At 41.4% G+C, this 21,889-nt stretch overlaps 1 protein-coding gene across 3 annotated transcripts in view; it reads left to right on the forward strand.

The window, feature by feature from the left end:
* Positions 1 to 21,889, forward strand: part of PDHX (pyruvate dehydrogenase complex component X) — a 99,216-nt gene that overhangs the window by 32,549 nt on the left and 44,778 nt on the right. For all 3 annotated transcript variants that reach the window (XM_073347928.2, XM_073347930.2, XM_073347931.1), the window contains 2 exons: positions 8,080 to 8,297; positions 12,301 to 12,399. In XM_073347928.2, coding sequence (XP_073204029.1) covers positions 8,080 to 8,297; positions 12,301 to 12,399 — 317 coding nt within the window. The remainder of the gene's footprint in view (positions 1 to 8,079; positions 8,298 to 12,300; positions 12,400 to 21,889) is intronic.

Genomic DNA, 21,889 nt, shown 5'->3' on the forward strand with positions numbered 1-21,889 from the left:
GGCACCTTAGAAACTAACCAATTTATTTGAGCATGAGCTTTCGTGAGCTACAGCTCACTTCATCGGATGCATGCCGTGGAAACTGCAGCAGACTTTATTTATACACAGAGAATATGAAAAAATACCACCTCCCACCCCACCGTCCTGCTGGTAATAGCTTATCTAAAGTGATCATCAGGTGGGCCATTTCCAGCACAAATCCAGGTTTTCTCACCCTCCACCCCCCCCCACAAATTGTGGCTGTGTGGCTGTAGGAATACTTGTGTAGCCACTCTATGCCTATGGAAGAGAGTTCTCCCATTGACATATTTCAACCACCTTCAATGAGCTGCTGTAGCTATGTCAGCAGGAGAGCATCGCCTGCCAACATAGCCCTGTCCACACTAGCACTTCTGTAGGTGTAACTTATGTCGCTCAGAGGGCTCAGTAGCATGAGTGCTTATATCGTTAACTCTATTCAGTTGTCGGAGTCTACCCTGAAAAATGAAGTGTGACTGTTTTTACATTTTCACATAAAGAATTGAAGTCAAATATTGCCTTGTAAATGTTACTTAAGAGAAATGTAATCTTTCAGTAATGAGACTTCCAAACTTAGCATTTAATTGAGACTTAAATAATAGAGTTTCTGGTGAAATTTTTTATTCTGAGGAATATGTAGCAATGATATATTCTAAATATCTGTCTTATGCACATTGAAGTAAGGGAGCTATTTTGGTTGCAAACATTTGTTTGTTTTTAACTTGTACTGTGTGTGGAAAGGAGTGCTGGTGAAAGGATTGACAATTTTACAGACTGTTTATCCACAGAACTAAAACACTAGTCAGTGGCATTGCACACATCTCCCCACACTCTGCTTATAGCCTGATAGTGAAAAACCACATCTGGGTTGTGAAAAGACTTTTCATGATCCATTCAGCTCTTTTCCCCTAAAATGCCACTGTGAGGAAGTTAAGTATTTTAAGGCGCATACAGAGTTTCGGTGATTGTCTGAAGTCCCACAGGAGATCTGTGGCACAGCCAGGGACTGAACTCAGTTCTTGGGAGTTCCAGACCAGTTTCTTAGCCACAAGCTCGCCCTTCCTCTCGCTTGTCAGAGGCTGCCAAAGAGTCATCAAATGGTGATAATTTTTAGTCACTACTAATTTGTGCTAGAGGTGAAAGACTCAGTAACCCATCAATCCCCTGGCCTTTTCAGTACCCCTTGGCTTAAAATAGATCTATGTAAGAAGGATCATGGTACCAATCATAGTCACTTCATTAAAAATTAAATTTGGTGACGGGGGAACCTTCCCATGTTCTTATTGTCTGTGTTAAATTGTGTTGTCCGAGTAGCTGTCCTATCCCAAGATCACTTTTCAGGTGAACCTTCTGTTGTGAAAGAAATCCTATTGAATTTTTAAAATCTTTTAGTCTTTCCTATGAAGTGTGGGATCTGTAGGAAGTAATATAGTCAATGCAGTCACTTATTTATACCTCACAAGCAAAGGAACGTCTGTTCCCGAAGTGGGCTTATGGAAAGAGTTAGTTTTGTTATGTGAAAGATACAATTAAAGTGCAAATGAAACAGCAGTTTGATTGCTCAGTAGTGTTTGTCAGATCAGAAATGTTCAACAACATGTAATTTCAGTTGAAGATACTTTGCATTTTAAGTATTTGTTTTAAAATAGCTGTTCACGTTCATATAACCATTTTTCCTCCTTTAGATTACATTGTTTTACATTGCTATTATATTGTTCCAGTTCATAGCACCTTGATCAAGTGAGCATTGAAAAACTAGAGTTTTAAAGCCTTCAGCTCAGCTTACAACCCCTTTAATAAATTGCATAGACACTGTTCTGTGCTGAGCATTAAAATTAATGTTGGACCAATTTTCAGACTTATTCTTATGGTCTCTGTTGTCATCTCTGTTTTAGTAATTGATGAGTGATACTTTTGCTGTACTTAACACTCTTCTCATCAATTTGGAATACTTCTGTTTCTCCTGAATCTTACAGAGCATCAACAAGGAAATTTCATCAGAAACTGACTTGGTCACATCAATTTTTGTACTCCAGTACCAGTTGCAACTTTAATGTGGCTGCTGTCATGTTTTAGCTCAATGTCACATTGTTTGCTTGTGTGGAAGGGAAGCATAACTGTAGCCAGCAGAGACACCTAATGATTCTTAGAGAGCTTAAGGCATGGATGATGTACTTTGGTGGTGCTATGCTGAGCACAGAACTGCGTCATGGCTGGCAACGTCTTCAGGAGTTAACTCCTATATGTTCAGATAAACAAAACTAGCCAACCTCTCAGTGCTAGTGCCTCCTGGTGATTAGCATAATCTTAATGAATGATGGGATGGATCACTTGATAATTGCCCAGTTCTGTTCATTCCCTCCGAAGTACCTGGCATTGGCTGCTGTTGGAAGACAGGATACTGGGCTAGACGGATCCATTGGTCTGACCCAGTATGGCCATCCTTATGTTCTTAATTATCAGTTAGAAGAAAGAATTTAATCAGAAAAATGTGAATAACTGGAAATCATTTAAAAATACCTTACTAGATGCCCAAAAAGGCACAACCAGACAGTGCTGGTTTAAAAAAAAATGGTTTAGAGGGAAAGAGAAGGCAGTTATAAAAATAATATTTAATCCCAAAAGGAAGAACGGAGAAATTAATCGTAATGAATATAAATCACAAGTTAGGAATTATAGAAAATTGATAAGGAACACAAGGATAAATCTATGGCTAGCAGAGTTAAGGATAGTAAAAAGGAGTTTTGAAAAATATATTAGGAACAAAAAGAATCCTGACAGTGATATTGGTCCATTACTAGATGGAATAGGTGGTATTATCAGTAATATTGCAGAAAAGGCAGAAGTATTCAATAAATTCAAATTACTTAGTCAAGTTAGGTGTCTTCAAGTCACCAGGGCCTGATGAAATGCATCCTAGAATACTCAAGGAGCTGACTGAGGAGATATCTGAGCCGTAAGCAATTATCTTTGAAAAGTCATGGAAGACGGAAGAGATTTCGGAAGACTGGAAAAGGGCAAATATAGTGCCAATCTATAAAAAGGGAAATAAGGACAACCCAGGGAATTACAGACCAGTCACCTTAACTTCTGTACCTGGAAACATAATGGAGCAAATAATCAATTTGTGAACATCTAGAAGATAAGGTGATAAATAACATCCAGCATAGATTTGTCAAGAACAAATCATGTCAAACCAACCTGATAGCTTTCTTTGATGGGATAACAAGCCTTGTGGATAGGGGGGAAGTGGTAGACGTGGTATATATTGACTTTAGTAAATTTTGATACTGTCTCACATGACCTTCTCATAGATGAACTAGGGAAATGCAACCTAGATGGAGCTACTAAAAGGTGAGTGCATAACTGGTTGGAAAACCATTCCCAGAGAGTAGTTATCAGTGGTTCACAGTCATGCTGGAAGGGCATAATGAGTGGGGTCCCTCAGGGATCAGTTCTGGTTCCAGTTCTGTTCAATATCTTCATCAATGATATAGATAATGGCATAGAGAATATGCTTATAAAGTTTGCAGATGATATCTAGCTGGGAGGGGTTGCAAGTGCTTTGGAGGAAATTATTATAATTCAAAATGATCTGGATAAATAGTCTGAAGTAAATAGGATGAAATTCAATAAGGACAAATGCAAAGTACTCCATTTAGGAAGGAACAATCAGTTGCAGACATACAAAATGGGAAATGACTGCATAGGAAGGAGTACTGCAGAAAGGTATCTGGGGGTCATAGTGGATCACAAGCTAAATATGAGTCAACGGTGTAACACTGTTTCAAAAAAAAGCAAACATCATTCTGGAATGTATTAGCACAGTGGCTTTCAAACTTTTTTACTGGTGACCCCTTTCACATAGCAAGCCTCTGAGTGCGATTCCTCCCCGCCCCCCTTATAAATTAAAAACCCTTTTTTATATATTTAACACCATTATAAATGCTGGAGGCAAAGTGGGATTTGGGATGGAGGTTGACAGCTCGTGACCCCCCCCATGTAAGAACCTTGCAACCCCCTGAAGGGTCCCGATCCCCAGTTTGAGAACCCCTGTATAAGCAGGTGTGCTGTAAGTCCAGAGGTGTGTGGGTTACATAAGCAAGACATGAGAAATAATTCTCCTGCTCTACTTTGCGCTGCCTAGGCCTCAACTGGCATATTATGTCCAGTTCTGGGTCCACATTTCAGGAAAGCTGTGGACACATTGGAGAAAGTCCAGAGAAGAGCAACAAAAATGATTAAAAGTCTAGAAAACATGACCTGTGAGGGAAGATTGGAAAAAAATCGGGTTTGTTTAGTATGGAGAAGAGAAGACTGAGGGGCGGGATGGGACATAACAGTTTTCAAGTACATAAAAGATTGTTACAAGAAAGGAGAAAATTTTGTTCTTAACCTCCGAGGATAAGACAAAAAGCAATGGGCTTAAATTACAGCAAAGGAGGTTTAGGTAGGACTTTAGGAAAAACTTCCTAACTGTTAGGGTGGTTAAGCACTGGAGTAAATTGCCTAGGGAGGTTGTGGAATCTCCATCATTAGAGATTTTTAAGAGCAGGTTAGACAAACAGCTGTCAGGGATGGTCTAGATAATACTTAGTCTTGCCATGAATGCAGGGGACTGGACTAGATGACCTCTCAAGGTCCCTTCCAGTCCTATGATTCTGTGAAACATTTCTGTTCCGTATTTGGGGAAAAAACGTGACATAGTGTCATCATATGATGGCGATATCTCTTTCCATTCCACTAGTATCTCTTGTGAATGTTAAACAGCATTTACTAAAGTTAGACATTTTTAAACGAGCAGGACCTGATAACTTGCCTCCAAGAGTTTTAAGAGAGCTGACTGAGAAGCTCACTGGACTGTTAATGTTGATTTTTTTCAATAATTCTTGGATTGCTGGGGTTGTTTTAAAAGACTGGGGGAGAGTTAATGTGCCAAATTTTAAAAAGTGTGAATGGGGTGATCTGGGTAATTATATGTCTATCAGCCTGAGATTGATCCCGGGCTAGAGAATGGAATGGTTGATGCAAAATGCAATAAAGAATTAAAAAAAGGTAATGCAATTAATGCAAATCAGCTGGAAAATGCTTCCAGATCATAGAATCATAGAATATCAGGGTTGGAAGGGACCCCTGAAGGTCATCTAGTCCAACCCCCTGCTCGAAGCAGGACCAATTCCCAGTTAAATCATCCCAGCCAGGGCTTTGTCAAGCCTGACCTTAAAAACCTCTAAGGAAGGAGATTCTACCACCTCCCTAGGTAACGCATTCCAGTGTTTCACCACCCTCTTAGTGAAAAAGTTTTTCCTAATATCCAATCTAAACCTCCCCCACTGCAACTCGAGACCATTACTCCTCGTTCTGTCATCTGCTACCATTGAGAACAGTCTAGAGCCATCTTCTTTGGAACCCCCTTTCAGGTAGTTGAAAGCAGCTATCAAATCCCCCCTCATTCTTCTCTTCTGCAGGCTAAACAATCCCAGCTCCCTCAGCCTCTCCTCATAAGTCATGTGTTCCAGACCCCTAATCATTTTTGTTGCCCTTCGCTGGACTCTCTCCAATTTATCCACATCCTTCTTGTAGTGTGGGGCCCAAAACTTGACACAGTACTCCAGATGAGGCCTCACCAATGTCGAATAGAGGGGAACGATCACGTCCCTCGATCTGCTTGCTATGCCCCTACTTATACATCCCAAAATGCCATTGGCCTTCTTGGCAACAAGGGCACACTGCTGACTCATATCCAGCTTCTCGTCCACTGTCACCCCTAGGTCCTTTTCCGCAGAACTGCTGCCTAGCCATTCGGTCCCTAGTCTGTAGCGGTGCATTGGATTCTTCCATCCTAAGTGCAGGACTCTGCACTTGTCCTTGTTGAACCTCATCAGATTTCTTCTGGCCCAATCCTCCAATTTGTCTAGGTCCCTCTGTATCCTATCCCTACCCTCCAGCTTATCTACCACTCCTCCCAGTTTAGTGTCATCCGCAAATTTGCTGAGAGTGCAATCCACACCATCCTCCAGATCATTTATGAAGATATTGAACAAAACCAGCCCCAGGACCGACCCTTGGGGCACTCCACTTGACACCGGCTGCCAACTAGACATGGAGCCATTGATCACTACCTGTTGAGCCCGACAATCTAGCCAGCTTTCTACCCACCTTATAGTGCATTCATCCAGCCCATACTTCCTTAACTTGCTGACTGTGGGAGACCGTGTCAAAAGCTTTGCTAAAGTCAAGAAACAATACATCCACTGCTTTCCCTTCATCCACTAGACTAGATTGTGGCTCCTGCACTGATTGGCAGGGAGGTGGGCAAAAGTGGTTTTGTGGAAGAGGTTTATAACCTTCACCCCAGATAGGGATGGGACCTGAGGCCAGATAGGGATGGGACCTGTCTAGTCTGACTTGTGCCTAATGCCTGTGATCCCAAGGTACAGTTCTGATTTCTGGAGATTGCCAGGACATAGAGATGCCCCTGGAAAACTTCCTATGCTGGGGACTGGAAGGGTAATGGTGTAGGAGCTGCTACAATGGTTGTAGACTAATTAATGGAGGAATCCTTCACTGACTGGTTACACTGACATTTACAAGCAGCACAGATCCCTCATAATGGGAATCAGGATCTGTCCTTGCATTTTTCTGTGCAATATGCCCTGGAACTGATCTGCTTTAGCAGATTAATAGCACCATACTTGCTAGTATTTCCATTCACATGGTTCCCAGAGCATTTTATAGAGGTTACTTGCTCACAACAGAACTGCTGTCACTTTTCAGGTCAGACACAATAATCATTCCACCTCAGTAATATTAAAACAGCCATTAGAATTGGAAGCAAAGAATAACATTGTCAAATATAAATCATGGGGAATTGTAGTTGCTGTTGAGGGTCCCTCCGCTGCCCCAATTTTCTTTACTGTTGTTTCTTGCTGGTTGTCCAAGCTTTCAGGGGCTCTGATGGGTAGGACCCTACCAAATTCACAGTCCATTTTGGTCAATTGCGTGGCTAGGGTTTTTAAAAATTAGTCAGTTTCACATTTTCAGATGTTGACATCTGAAATTTCAGGGTGTTGTAACAGTGTGGGTCTCTACCCAAAAGGCTTTTGGGGGGTGGTGGTGTTGCAAGGCGATTGCAGTGGGGTTGTGGGATTGCTACCCTTACTTCTGTCCTGCTGCCGGCAGGAGTGCTGCCTTCAGAGCTGGACAGCCACAGAGGGAGGCTGCTGGCTGAGTGCCCAGCTCTAAAGCCAGCACCACTGCCAGCTAGCAGCACAGAAGTGAGGGTCATGGTAGGGAGGGAGGGAGGTTACCCGGCAGTCTCCTGCCCATGCACATGTGGGTGACTGCTTGAGCTGTAGCCTCCCTGCGTGTGTGTGTGTGTGTGTGTGTGAGGGTTGATAGCTCAAGCTGTGGAGCTTCCAGCAGCCAGGGCAGGTTCCTGGAGGTGTGTCTGACCTGTCCTGGGAGCAGCCCCTAGGGAAGACTAGCAGCTGGAGGCCTGCACAGGGGAGGAGCCTGAAGCTAGGTATAAGATTTCACGAGGGAGATCAGATTTCACAGTCCATGATGCATTTTTGATGGATGTGAATTTGGTAGGGCCCTACGGTTGAGTGTATTTTAAATAAACTGGAAAAACTAAATATAATGTTAGCAAGACACAGCGGAATTACACAAAACTGAGAATTTGGCTTGGACACTTAAACCAAAATTTTCCAATCTGAGGCCTGAATTTAGGCATCTTAATCTATATTTAGGCATCTAAAGAAAGTGGCCTCTTTTTCAGAGGTGTTGAGCACCTGCAGCTTCCACTGACTCAATGGATTTAGATATCTAACTTGAGGCGCACTCACATCTGTTAAATTTTGGCATAACTTAACACCCCACCTTGGTTTCCCGTACCAACTGTTTAATATTGGTCCTAGACTTTTATTATAAGAATGAAACTTGATGTACTCATACGTCAGTGGTATGCCTGCAACTTCTAGATCTTTTTTTTTTTTAAAGAGTACATAGCACTATGTGTTACTTATATGTAATGTTCTCATTGTCTTTTAAATTTAGATGGAAGAAGGAAGTAAAAATGTGCGTCTGGGAACGCTAATCGGTTTGCTGGTAGAAGAAGGACAGGACTGGAAGCAGGTTGAAATACCAGCAGATACTGGTGATCCATCTTCTCTGGCACCCCTGATGGCTCCGCCTGCAACTGCACCTACTCCCCCTCCAGCAGGCATTTTAGCATTGGCCTCTACCAAAATGGAACATGGGCTTGGAAAACTGCCGTGAGTTTCTGTATTCCTCATGAACAACACTTTCAGTGTGAGACTTGAGGGTATTGCCACCACAACTGTGGCCAAATTCATCCCTTTTGTAACTTCAGTGAAATCAGTGGAGTTGCACCAGGGATGAATTTTGTCTCCATAGCTAAAATCAAAGTACTATTTGAGAAACACTTTAAATTTTCCTGGTTTGTTTAGGCCTTGTCTACAAAGGAAGATTTTGTTGTTTTTTGTTTTCTGTAACCTAAGACATGAATTTAAACGAGTATAGTTATACTAGCATAACTCCCTGTGTGGACACTCTTATTCTGGTATAAGAGTTCCTTTTTTTCAGTTTAGCTTATGTCACATAGGAAGAATTTTAAGCAAAACTGAAAAAAATTACTCTTGTACTGGAATAAGAGTGTCATGTAAGGGCTTCTCAGTAGAGAGGTGTGGAATGTTCAAAAGTGTTGACTTAAGTGTGCCCTCTCATTAAAACTTATGCAAATTTGTAAGGACACCGTGGTAATAATCAGTCAAAACATCTTCATCACTGCAGATAACACAAAAATTGAGGGAAATAAATAATGAAGAGGACAGGATACAAAGCAATCTAGATCACTTGGTAAACTTAGCAAAAGCAAACAATATATGTTTTTATTATGGCTAAATGTAATACATCTAGGAACAAAGAATGTAGGCCATACTTACATGATGAGGGACTCTATGCTGGGAAGCAGTGATTCTGAAAAAGATGTGCAGTCATGGTAGATAATCAGCTGCATATGAGTGAGTGTCTAGTGTGATGCTGTGGCCAAAAGGCTAATGTGATCCCTGGATACAAAAATAGGGGAGTCTTGAGCAAGAGCAGAGAGGTTATTTTACCTTTATATTTGGTACTGGTGTGACCACTGCTGGAATACTGTGTTCAGTTCTGGTGTCCACAATCCAAGAAGGATGATGATAATTTGGAGAGGGTTCAGAAAAGAGCCATGAGAATGATTAAGGGATTAGAAAACATGCCTTATAGTGATAAACTCTAGGAGCGCAATTTATTATTAGCGTAGCAAAAAGAAGGTTCAGGGGAGACTTTATCACAGTACCTACATGGGGAACAAATATTTAATAATGGGCTCTTCAATGTAGCATGGTCCAATGGCTAGAAGTTGAAGCTAGACAAATTCAGCTTGAAAATAAGATGTAAATTTTTAACAGTGAAAATAATTAACCACTCAAACCATCTGCCAAGGATCATGTGGATTCTCCATCACTGACAATTTGTCAGTCAATGTTGACTGGTTTTAGAGCAGCAGCTGTGTTAGTCTGTATTCGCAAAAGGAAAAGGAGTACTTGTGGCACCTTAGAGACTAACAAATTTATTTAAGCATAAGCTTTTGTGAGCTACAGCTTATGCTCAGATAAATTGGTTAGTCTCTAAGGTGCCACAAGTACTCCTTTTCTTTTCAGTCAATATTGGATTTTTTTTTTTTTTTTGTAAAAGATATGCTCTAGGAATTATTTTGGGAAAGTTCTATGGCCTATGTTATACAACAGGAATGACTAGATCAGGGATTCTCAAACTTCATTGCACCGTGATACCCTTCTGACAACAAAAATTACTACATGACCCCAGGAAGTGGGACCGAAGCCTGAGCTCACCCAAGCTCCACTGCCCCAGGTAGTAGGGGACCAAAGTCGAAGCCTGAGCCCTGCTGCCCCAGGTGGGGGGTTGAGGGGACCTAAAGCCAAAGCCTAAGGGCTTCAGCCCCAGGTGGGTGGCTTGTAACCTGAGCTCTGCCACCCAGGGTGCCATGGTTTAGGAAAGGTGTGGACAAATTGGAGAGAGTCCAGGAGGGGAGGGCAAAAAAAAGATTTAGGAAAATCCTGACCTTCGAGGAAAGTTTAAACGTGCCCATTTTTTTCAGTCTTGAGAAAAGAAGAGTGAAGGGGGAACCTGATAAGTCTTCAAATGTGTTACACAGAAGTCTAATAGTTCTCCATGTCCACTGAAGGCAGGACAAGAAGTAATCGGCTTAATCTGCAGAAGGGGAAATTTAGGTTAGATATTGGGCAAAAACTAACCTTATAGTTAGAAAGTAAGATCTGGAATAGGCTTCTAAGAGAGATTGTGGAATCCCTTTCATTGGAGGCTTTTTAAGAACAGGTTGGGCAAACACCTGTCAGTAATGGTGTAGATAGACTTGGTCCTGCATTAGCTCAGATGGCTGGACTTGATGTCTTCTTGAGGTCCCTTCCAGTTCTACAATTGCTATGGTTCTATGAGTGTTGACCACTATACAATTCAATTATTTTTTTAGCTTCTTGCCTAACTATCTGTCCAATTTTTGTTTAATTTTGCTACTAGCATTCAGGCGGTCCTAATGCAAATAGAAGACACTAATTGGAAGACACTAACTGAGGCCTCTAACAGCATGCTTGCTATAGTAGGAGAATGATTAGAGCACTAACAAGGTTTAAATCAAGTGCTTTGACATCAGAGATTGTTAGAACAGAAACTGATTCAGCGACACTCCTAATCACAAATACGTGACAACTAATTGAAAATCAAATTAACATCTTTAATAATTTACTTTCCTTGTCAAGCTGGTATTACCACACTTGGAATTCTTGTGTGGTTCAAAGGGCTCAGGTCCTACCAGCTCTTCTGTTTATCTGTTCAAGACATTCTTTCAAGAATTTGGGGAAATAAGATCTGGTCTCAAGTACTAATGTTGCTCTGTTGTTTTTGCGAAATTAACTTTTGCACCTAAGAATTCTAAAGTCTGTCTGAGTTCACTATGTTCTCATGTCATATAAATTATGTTAAAATAAAATGAATGCTCTGGAACTTTTCTCCAATATACCTCTCAATTAAAATGCAGAATTGGGTTATGATGTAACCTTTGTAGTTTCTGTATGGCAGTGGAGATCAGTGTTATGTGCTCTAGATGATGTGCTTAACTCTGTCTCCTCCTGGAAAGTTACTGCAAAGCATATCCCACATGGGTTGAGATGACACAGATACAACTTTATAATGTTTGAGAGTGGGAGGAAACTGCTTTAAACTTGTAAAGCTGAAAATGAGATTAGAATTATTTGCATAAATTCCTTATTTCTCAGTCCAGATGATCTGTTGTATTTCTAGAAGTTTGTCCAGTAAACTTAAGTATAAAAGCAAAAATTGAAGATATTAAGTATGAAGATAGTTATAATTGAAATTAGACAGAACTAATGATGCAGTTGTCACTACCTCACCTGCTATTAAAGAAGATCATGCTTGTGTAGATATGTATACATTGCCTTTAAAACTGTGGCTGGCCTGTACCAGCAGGCTTGGGCTGTGGGGCTGTTTAATTGCGGTGTAGACTTCTGGGCTCGGGCTGGAGTCCAGGTTCTAGGACCTTGCAAGGTGGGAGTGTCCCAGATCTTGTGCTTCTGCCAGAGCCTGAATGTCTACACTGCAATTAAACAGCCTGTAGTCCAAGCCCTGTGAGTCCGAGTCTGCTGGCACAGGGCCAGCCACAGACATACCTTGTGAGACCATAAGCATACAGGGCCAGCTCCTTTATACTGCCTTGCCAAGGGATTATATATGCAGCTGGAATATCTGTTTCTGTGGTGATTACCTGTTTATGTGGGGATCCTCCAATGGTGTTGAGGCTTCTGTGTCACCCCATTCTTTGCTGGTACCATAAGGTAGATGGCTGGGACCCCGATGTTGGGATGATGCCCAGCTGTGGTTTCAGCTCCTTGGGGTCACTAGTAGCTGTAGTGTAACCTCAGAGCTCTGATAAGCTGGTATGGTAGAGCCACCCCTTCACATTGCAGCCCTGGGATCAGGGGAGTACAAAGGTGAACTTTATACTACCGTTGCACAGACACCCACTGACTTGTACTGCATTCTCTCCAGCTGGAGCTGAGGCTCTGGACCATAGCATGTGGTGTCGAGAACCTTTTGACATATTATGTGTAAAATACATTCACCTAACCCTATTATTTAGGTGGTTTTCTTTTTTAACTTCAGGATTCGCTTAAGTCCGGCTGCCCGCTACATTCTGGAGACACATGGACTTGACCCAAGCAATATTACTCCCACTGGGCCTCGAGGAATCCTCACTAAAGAGTATGTATATGCCTGCTATAATTAATCCAAATATTGTATTCATTTCCTTGTTTCAGCCTAGCCCGAATTCCAAGGTGTTCAGCATAGAAGACCCACTTGTTCTCTCACCCTTTTCCTTGGGGGACTTGATTGTTTGGATGGCCAACAGAGGATGTGGGAGTCTGGTTTTGGTGACATTGTAAGAAATTTGTATTTTTCCTTGTATGATCTCTGGAACAGGGACTGTCCAGCCATGGGACAGCTGGGAGAGATAGTGCAGCCCTCCCATTCCCCTTAGCCCGCTACTAGAATGATTGACAGCTCCCAAACTGTCAGCTGGCACAGGGGTTTCTTTGAAGAGCTCCCCCACATGCACAGAGGTGAATAAAGGGTCAGAAGAAATAGCAGAGGCCACCCTTCCCTTACACCTGTTATATGGGGATCTGAGCCCCTGCTTTCCCGCACATGGGTCACTGCTGTAGTCTTGTATTTTATTTAAAGTGAATTTAGTAATGCTGTATTACGTCACTGTGAGTTCAGCTCTGGAGGCTACAGTTTCAAGTTCAACAAAGTAAAAGTCATCTCTGCTACTTGCTTCAGATTTAGAGACTCTAGTAACGCGTAAAGACCAAGGATAGTGACTACACATGTATTTACAAGTACAAGGTCTAGTCTGATTTACAAGTTTTATTAAAGTTACAGTTAAAATTAAAGTTGATTACCCGTGCATACAGAAATCCTAAAAGACCTATGCACAAGTTACAAATATGGTCATACTCACATCCTTAATGATATTCTTAGGGTCTGATGGATGCCTTGCCAGTTGATCATCAGTAGAGGGTTGGTTCCTGCTGAAGTTTTCCCATAGGGAACTCATTTTATCCAATCTGGGAGCCCTCTTTTATCTTGTGATTCTGACTAACCTAACACTCTGTGCATGTGCATGAAGGTATCCATCTTCTTTTTCCTTATTTGTATTGTCCCCCAAGAATATTGGGTTACCTCATTTTTCATAGGTTGTAGTTTTTTATTCTCATTAGCATTTACACACATGGTGCACCCTGCAGTTAGGGCATGTGTTAGAAAAATGTGACTACCCAGTATCTTGTAATCAAAAATTAATCTTAAATTTAATTTTTTGCAGTGCCACCCATTGGCACATCTATTTCCATAACTTTGTGGCATAGGATCATTCTTTGGTCACTTACTTATGTCAAGCATTTCTTAAGCCTAAGACCTAGTATGGCTAAGCTGATATCTCACATTCCTCAGCCTGTAGGCCTTGCGTTTCATCCCTACTTACTTAGATACCTAATGCATAATTATCACTTCTAGATACTTATCAATCTTATACTTCAATAATCCTACAATTGAAATCTATTTATCCTACAATGATTATATATGACATAGCATATGAGCTAATTATAACATCACACAATAAATGAATGATAAAATGAAGTAATTGGCTGCATTGCTGACCCCAGCAGACACAAGTATTCATCTGTGGAGTCCAGGGTCTGATTTGCTTCCAGTTTAGTACAGGTAGGCTAAAGACATGAAACTTAGTTCTGAAATTCCTCAAAGTTTAAAGAGGTTGGGGTCTGGAATTCTGTTTCACAACCATCTCTGTTTTTAGCCTGTCTTTAATTCTGTTGTGAATGTTGAGGATTCTGGGATGGTTTAATGTGCTCCTTAGATGCCTTAGACGCACTACGCTCTCCATTAAGATGTGGTTTCAGTCAAGGAACCCAGCAGCCTTTGGAATTCGGTGCTCATTTGTTAGCACTATAGATCAGGGATTCCTGACCTTGAAATGATGACCCTCCAATCTGCATGTGTGTTCTGGTAAGGTTGTGTGGGAAGGGTTTCCTTCAGGAAACTGATTTTGTCCTGGACTAACATGAAGGGAAAAGGAGTCCAGGAGAGCTGGCTGTATTTCAAGGAATCCCTGTTGAGGTTACAGGGACAAACCATCCCGATGTGTCGAAAGAATAGTAAATATGGCAGGCGACCAGCTTGGCTTAACGGTGAAATCCTAGCGGATCTTAAACATAAAAAAGAAGCTTACAAGAAGTGGAAGGTTGGACATATGACCAGGGAAGAGTATAAAAATATTGCTTGGGCATGTAGGAATGAAATCAGGAGGGCCAAATTGCACCTGGAGCTGCAGCTAGCGAGAGATGTCAAGAGTAACAAGAAGGGTTTCTTCAGGTATGTTGGCAACAAGAAGAAAGCCAAGGAAAGTGTGGGCCCCTTAATGAATGAGGGAGGCAACCTAGTGACAGAGGATGTGGAAAAAGCTAATGTACTCAATGCTTTTTTTGCCTCTGTCTTCACTAACAAGGTCAGCTCCCAGACTGCTGCGCTGGGCATCACAACATGGGGAATAGATGGCCAGCCCTCTGTGGAGAAAGAGGTGGTAGGGACTATTTAGAAAAGCTGGACGTGCACAAGTCCATGGGGCCGGACGAGTTGCATCCGAGGGTGCTAAAGGAATTGGTGGCTGTGATTGCAGAGCCATTGGCCATTATCTTTGAAAACTCGTGGCGAACGGGGGAAGTCCCGGATGACTGGAAAAAGGCTAATGTAGTGCCAATCTTTAAAAAAGGGAAGACGGAGGATCCTGGGAACTACAGGCCAGTCAGCCTCACCTCAGTCCCCGGAAAAATCATGGAGCAGGTCCTCAAAGAATCAATCCTGAAGCACTTATATGAGAGGAAAGTGATCAGGAACAGTCAGCATGGATTCACCAAGGGAAGGTCATGCCTGACTAATCTAATCGCCTTCTATGATGAGATTACTGGTTCTGTGGATGAAGGGAAAGCAGTGGATGTATTGTTTCTTGACTTTAGCAAAGCTTTTGACATGGTCTCCCACAGTATTCTTGTCAGCAAGTTAAAGAAGTATGGGCTGGATGAATGCACTATATAAGGTGGGTAGAAAGTTGGCTAGATTGTCGGTCTCAACGGGTAGTGATCAATGGCTCCATGTCTAGCTGGCAGCCGGTGTCAAGTGGGGTGCCCCAGGGGTCGGTCCTGGGGCCGGTTTTGTTCAATATCTTCATAAATGATCTGGAGGATGGTGTGGATTGCACTCTCAGCAAATTTGTGGATGATACTAAACTGGGAGGAGTGGTAGATACGCTGGAGGGCAGAGATAGGATACAGAGGGACCTAGACAAATTGGAGGATTGGGCCAAAAGAAATCTGATGAGGTTCAATAAGGATAAGTGCAGGGTTCTGCACTTAGGACAGAAGAACCCAATGCACAGCTACAGACTAGGGACCGAATGGCTAGGCAGCAGTTCTGCGGAAAAGGACCTAGGGGTGACAGTGGACGAGAAGCTGGATATGAGTCAGCAGTGTGCCCTTGTTGCCAAGAAGGCCAATGGCATTTTGGGATGTATAAGTAGGGGCATAGCGAGCAGATCGAGGGACGTGATCGTCCCCCTCTATTCGACATTGGTGAGACCTCGTCTGGAGTACTGTGTCCAGTTTTGGGCCCCACACTACAAGAAGGATGTGGATAAATTGGAGAGAGTCCAGCGAAGGGCAACAAAAATGATTAGGGGTCTGGAACACATGACTTATGAGGAGAGGCTGAGGGAACTGGGATTGTTTAGTCTGCAGAAGAGAAGAATGAGGGGGGATTTGATAGCTGCTTTCAGCTACCTGAGAGGTGGTTCCAGAGAGGATGGTTCTAGACTAGTCTCAGTGGTAGAAGAGGACAGGACAAGGAGTAATGGTCTCAAGTTGCAGTGGGGGAGGTTTAGGTTGGATATTAGGAAAAACTTTTTCACTAGGAGGGTGGTGAAACACTGGAATGCGTTATCTAGGGAGGTGGTAGAATCTCCTTCCTTAGAAGTTTTTAATGTCAGGCTTGACAAAGCCCTGGCTGGGATGATTTAATTGGGGATTGGTCCTGCTTTGAGCAAGGGGTTGGACTAGATGACCTCTTGAGGTCCCTTCCAACCCTGATATTCTATGAGTCTATGAAAACCACTCCCTCTCTAGGCAGACTCCCACTGGTGGTATTCTTCTTCACACACCTGTTGAGCTGCTGTAATATGTTGGCTCTGTATGGTTTGAAACCTTATATCAAAGATGACAAGGTTTGGTAGGCTTGAGTTGAACACAGTAACAAAACAAGAAACTATGAAAGTGTTTCTTTTCTTAACCTTTGTTTCCTACAGACTGCGTCCTGGTTTGGATTAAATAGTGAGGTGGATCGATGGGGTATCATTTGTAAAGCAGCACATTATCAGAAAGCTTTTTAATTATATAAGTGCAACTGTAAATTATGGTGTGTAACTAGTCCATGGCAGGTGGGAACCCTCTGGGACTCTGAACTATCTAATTAACATCCCCTAGTTGTCAAGGAAATGTACCACAGATTCTGCTAGAGAGGTAATTACAGCTAAAAAAATGTCTCTCTCAAAACTTGTGTTTCATCTGTTCAAAGAAGTTGACTCGGAAATCATAGACTTTAAGGTCAGAAGGACCATTATGATCGTCTAGTCTGACCACCTGCACAATGCAGGTCATAGAATCTCACCACCTACTCCTGTATCAACCCCTAACCTATGTCTGAGCTATTGAAGTCCTCAAATCATGGTTTAAAGACTTCAAGGTGCAGAGACTCCTCCAGAAAGTGACCCCTGCCCCATGCTGCAGAGGAAGGTGAAAAACCCTTAGGGCCTCTGCCAATCTGCCCTGGAGGAAAATTCCTTCCCGACCCCAAATATGGCGATCAGCTAAACCCTGAGCATGTGGGCAAGACTCACCAGCCAGACACCCCGGAAAGAATTCTCTGTAGTAACTCAGATCCCACCCCATCTAACATCCCATCACAGGCCATTGGACATATTTACCTCTAATAGTCAAAGATCAATTAATTGCCAAAATTAGGCTATCCCATCCCCTCCATAAACTTATCAGGCTTAGTCTTGAAGTCGGATAGGTCCCACTGCTCCCCTTGGAAGGCTGTTCCAGAACTTCACTCCTCTGATGGTTAGAAACCTTTGTCTAATTTCAAGTCTAAACTTCCTGGTGGCCAGTTTATATCCATTTGTTCTTGTGTCCATGTTGGTACTGAGCTTAAATAATTCCTCTCTCTCCCACTTCTTTCTTTGTTTTTTTCTTATTTATATGGCTATAGAACCTTTTACTATTGGTTTTAGTTCCTTTTGCAAGGTCCAACTCTACATGGCTTTTGGCTTTTCTCACTTTATCCCTACATGTTCTGGTCTCAATAAGGTAGCTTTCCTTGCTGATCCCTCCCATCTTCCACTCCTTGTAGGCTTTCTGTTTTTTCGTAATAACCTCTCTGAGATGCTTGCTCAACCAGCTAGGTGTACAACTCCTGTCTATGAATTTTTTCCTCTTTCTTTGGATGCAGGCTTCTGATAGTTTTTGCAACTTTGACTTGAAGTAATTCCAGGCCTCCTCCACCTTTAGATCCACAAGTTCTTCAGTACCATCTACTTCCCTAACTAATTTCCTTGATTTTTTTAAAGGTAGCCATTTTGAAATCAAGAACCCTAGTCACAGATCTATTTTTGTTTATCCTTCCATTTAGTTTGAACTGAATTAGCTCATGATGGCTTGAACCAAAATTGTCCCCTACAACCATTTCTTCTATGAGGTCCTCACTACTCACCAAAATCAAATCTAAAATGGCATCCCCTCTTGTCGGCTCAGCAACTACTTGGTGAAGGAATCCATCAGCTATTGCATCCAGAAAAATCTGAGCCCTATTATTATTACTAGCACTTGTCCTCCACCAGAACACCAGACACTCCCTTCACTAGTCTGTCTGTTCCTCTGCCGGCTTCCCCCCCGTTTACAGCTCTGTTTGCTGGCATCTGTGCCGCTGCCTGCCTGGCTACCCTTATAGGACCCCTAGTCAGAGAAGCCCCACCCCCTAATCAGGGCTCAGCTTCTCTCCCAGCACACTGCCCCTACCAGCCTCCACACATATAAATACAAATACCTTCTCCTCCAACAGAACTCCCACTCAAACTCCCCTGTTTACAGCTCTGAAATGTCATTTTTAAAGATATATCCTGCTGTTTTAACCATTATTTTAAAATGGAGAAGTGTTTGTAAGTACCTATAAACCCCCTCTGTTTGATACTGTCTGAAAAGAAAAGTTTGCAGATATCTGTAGACAGGTACTCTCTGTTTGGATGAAATATTGTGTGTTTGTATGAAACTCAGCAAAATACACGCTGTGCTGCACAGCTAAACAATTCAGGCCTCTTTATCAAGTAGGCTAAAAGGTAATTAATCATGGAGTAGAGCACTACAACACAGCTCACTTGGATGTATTTAAAAGCAAATAGGTTGCTTGCTGGTCATGGATATCCAGTGTTGGCCACCAAAGTTCAAGAGTCAGAGAAGTGTAAAACCCAGAACAGAGGTGGACATTAAATGTGGTTTTGTTTGTTTCCACCAACTTGATATCCCAAAAATAATATGCAACTTACAAGATAAGTAGGGTGAACAGATGTCCCAATTTTAGAGGGACAGTCCCAATATTTGGGGCTATGTCTTGTATAGGTGCCTATTACCCCTCACCCCCGTCCCAGTTTTTCACAGTTGCTGTCTGGGAAGGCTGAGGATGTAACCCTGACAGACCTGTATTGCATCATAGCTTGCTCCTTTCAGCAGATTGATTTATTTCATTTCTCCATGGATCTATAGGAGGCTCAACTTGAGCCTGAGATCTTTCTCCATTTGCTCTTGAGTCTTGTGGGCTGGCACGCAGGGGGAAAATACTGTTTTCCTTTTGAAAATATTTACTACAATCAATATTTAAGCAGTGGACTAAACTTTCAGACTTGTGGCCATAAATTCCAAATAACTAGATCTACCAAATATCACGATTTATCCAGTCTAAAATTGTACAGCCCCCATTTAACAGTGCAATGAGTGTGGGTAATGGCTGCTAAGCTTATCTTATTGAATCAGATTCTGACTATAATGCAGTCTTGATTTTCACTCTTTTGATGGCATAGAAGAAGACACCAGACAAGCTGAGATTAGCACCCAAGTTTTTGCTTTGACAAGCTATCCAGTAAATCAGGTATTGACTAGGATCCAATACTTTTTGTTCAAGGAAGAATATAGATTGTTTGGAAAGCTGGCTAGTAAAAGCTTCCTGGATGAGTAATTGCCTCGTGCAACAAATAGAAAGGCATGGCACTTGTGAAAATGAAGACATAATTCAGTTGTACAGACACTGAAAATATCAAGTAAATGTAGAGGAAGCTCTAAAGAAAAAAGACTGGATGATAATAGAAGACAGTATAGGATACAAAGCGTATTGCCTTTTGGAAGGGCCAAAGTCACATGCCTGCCCTGTAAATTCATGGTGCTCATAAAATTAACACAAATATTACATTTAAATGAGATTTCTTCCCCTCACTCTACCCTTCTTTAAATGGTGCAAAAAAGGAGGAAAAGAAGATATGGCTCCATATTTCAATTGTCTTTGTGTTAATCTGTTTAGCAAATGCATCATCCACTTCAGTTCTTAATGGCTAGTTTGCAGTTCTTAATTTATAGTATTTCTTTTTAAAAAATGAGGTAAAGAAATTAATACTGTGGACAGTGTTTGCCTGCATTTTCTCTAATTTCTGCACATTGTAACTTGTTCACATTTTTCATCCCCTTGTCTTCTGGGACCTGCTAATACTCCGCCTAGTTGCGGGTTAGTTATTGTATACATTTCTCCATGTAGCTGTGCCAGTGCATCGGTCCTCACATGCCACATCCATACTGCTCCAATCCTGAGAGCTCTCTGAATGTGACAGATTACATGGTGGTTTAGTGAGATAAATAGCTGTCAAATTTAGACTAGCTTGATGATTCCAAACATGTGAGATATGGTCCATCACTTCTTGAGTTCTTGTGGTTAGAGAAGAAAGCCTAGCAGATTAAACCATTCAACTCTTGATCTTAGTTCTTTGAACATATTTTGCTTTAGTAATTTATCTACAGCTTGTTTCTAGTGGAATCTGAAAATGGCAGTAAGAAGTATATAGCTTTCAGCACAACTAAATTATATGATATAATTTCTGAACTAGCTAACGCACTAATGTTTGTGTGCTATGAGGTTCTGCCTTGCAGTTGCATATTAATGTGCTAAAGATCTTTCTCTCTAGCTTTTTGTCAAACACATTTAGGCATCTTAGTGTATTTTTTGTCTTAAAGCTGGGACTATAATTGTAACAATTTCAAGTTAGAAGCTCTACCTGCTGTTAGCACAGAAGTAGCCTTACAGCAGTATTAAGCCTTCTCATTTTGACTATGGCTTCCTCTCCTCACCCCTTTCAAAATGCACCCCAGATACCCTTCCTCTGCAGTGGCATTGGAAGAGACTGTTACCTCTAATATCATGTGTAGTACCTGTTCTTATCAGTTTAATATCTGATATGTCCAGTAAAAGTACAGAAGACACTCTCCCTCTGGGTATTGTGAACAACATAAAAACTGGAAACAAATATTCCCTTAAGCAGGGACTGAACCCACATGGTAGTGTTTCCTTTGTATGGAGTGCTGGTTTCAATTTTCATTTGCTCTCACTTTGTGTCTCTGTGTAGCAGTTTTTCAATCTATAAAGTGAGGACTTTATTTACAGTTCTATTAGATTAATTATTGTTTGCATTGTAAAAATGCTTTGAGGCCTATGTTAAGACACCATACAAGTGCAAAGTATTTGTAACTTTTTTATCCTTAAAATTTGCATTTCAGTATAAATCTCAGGATGCAAGTCATTTTAAAATTCTGTCACAATTTTTAATTTTTACTAAATAGTAATACCCAATGTATAATTAATTGACAAGCTGTCCTTGATCAGTAGTCGCACATTTTCCATGCAAGCCACAGGGAACCAATTTAATTTTTTCGAGGTTGTGGCTTCTAAAGGAAGATAAACACTAAAGTAATTTTTAGTACATTAAACACAATATGCATGTTTCAGCCTATTATTATTTACTTATTTATTTATTAAGCATTTACGCAGTGCTGTAAATGTATCAAAAGTCTGGCAAAACACAGACATCAGGTGCTGTATAGAATGGTTTTCAGTAATATTTTATTGCATGAAAATCAGAGTGTATAATGGAAAAACTACTTCAGCCTCCATCTCTGTATCTGTATGAATAAAATGTCTATTGAGAATGCAACATGCATTACAATCTTTCTAGTTAGATTTTTTTAAATAGCTGACTGCTCGTTCTGTACATGGTAATTTGCGTTTATTAGATTACGATGTAAAAGTTTAATGGCTTTATTATATTGGATTTAAAAAGAGCTTGCTCCAAATGTGAAAAGTCAAATAATTAACTGCTTTTGTTGTTTTTCACCATAACTATCAACTTGCAACTCTGTAAGTGGTACAATGTTAGGTTTATGCTGATAGGTGGTTGTTGGTTTGCTTAGCAGAGACGATATGGCAGTAAATGATCAGTGAGTACATCACACTGGAAAACACAATCAAGGAACTC

This window comes from Lepidochelys kempii, chromosome 6, assembly GCF_965140285.1.
Source record: "Lepidochelys kempii isolate rLepKem1 chromosome 6, rLepKem1.hap1, whole genome shotgun sequence".
Classification (NCBI taxonomy): Eukaryota; Metazoa; Chordata; order Testudines; family Cheloniidae; genus Lepidochelys; species Lepidochelys kempii.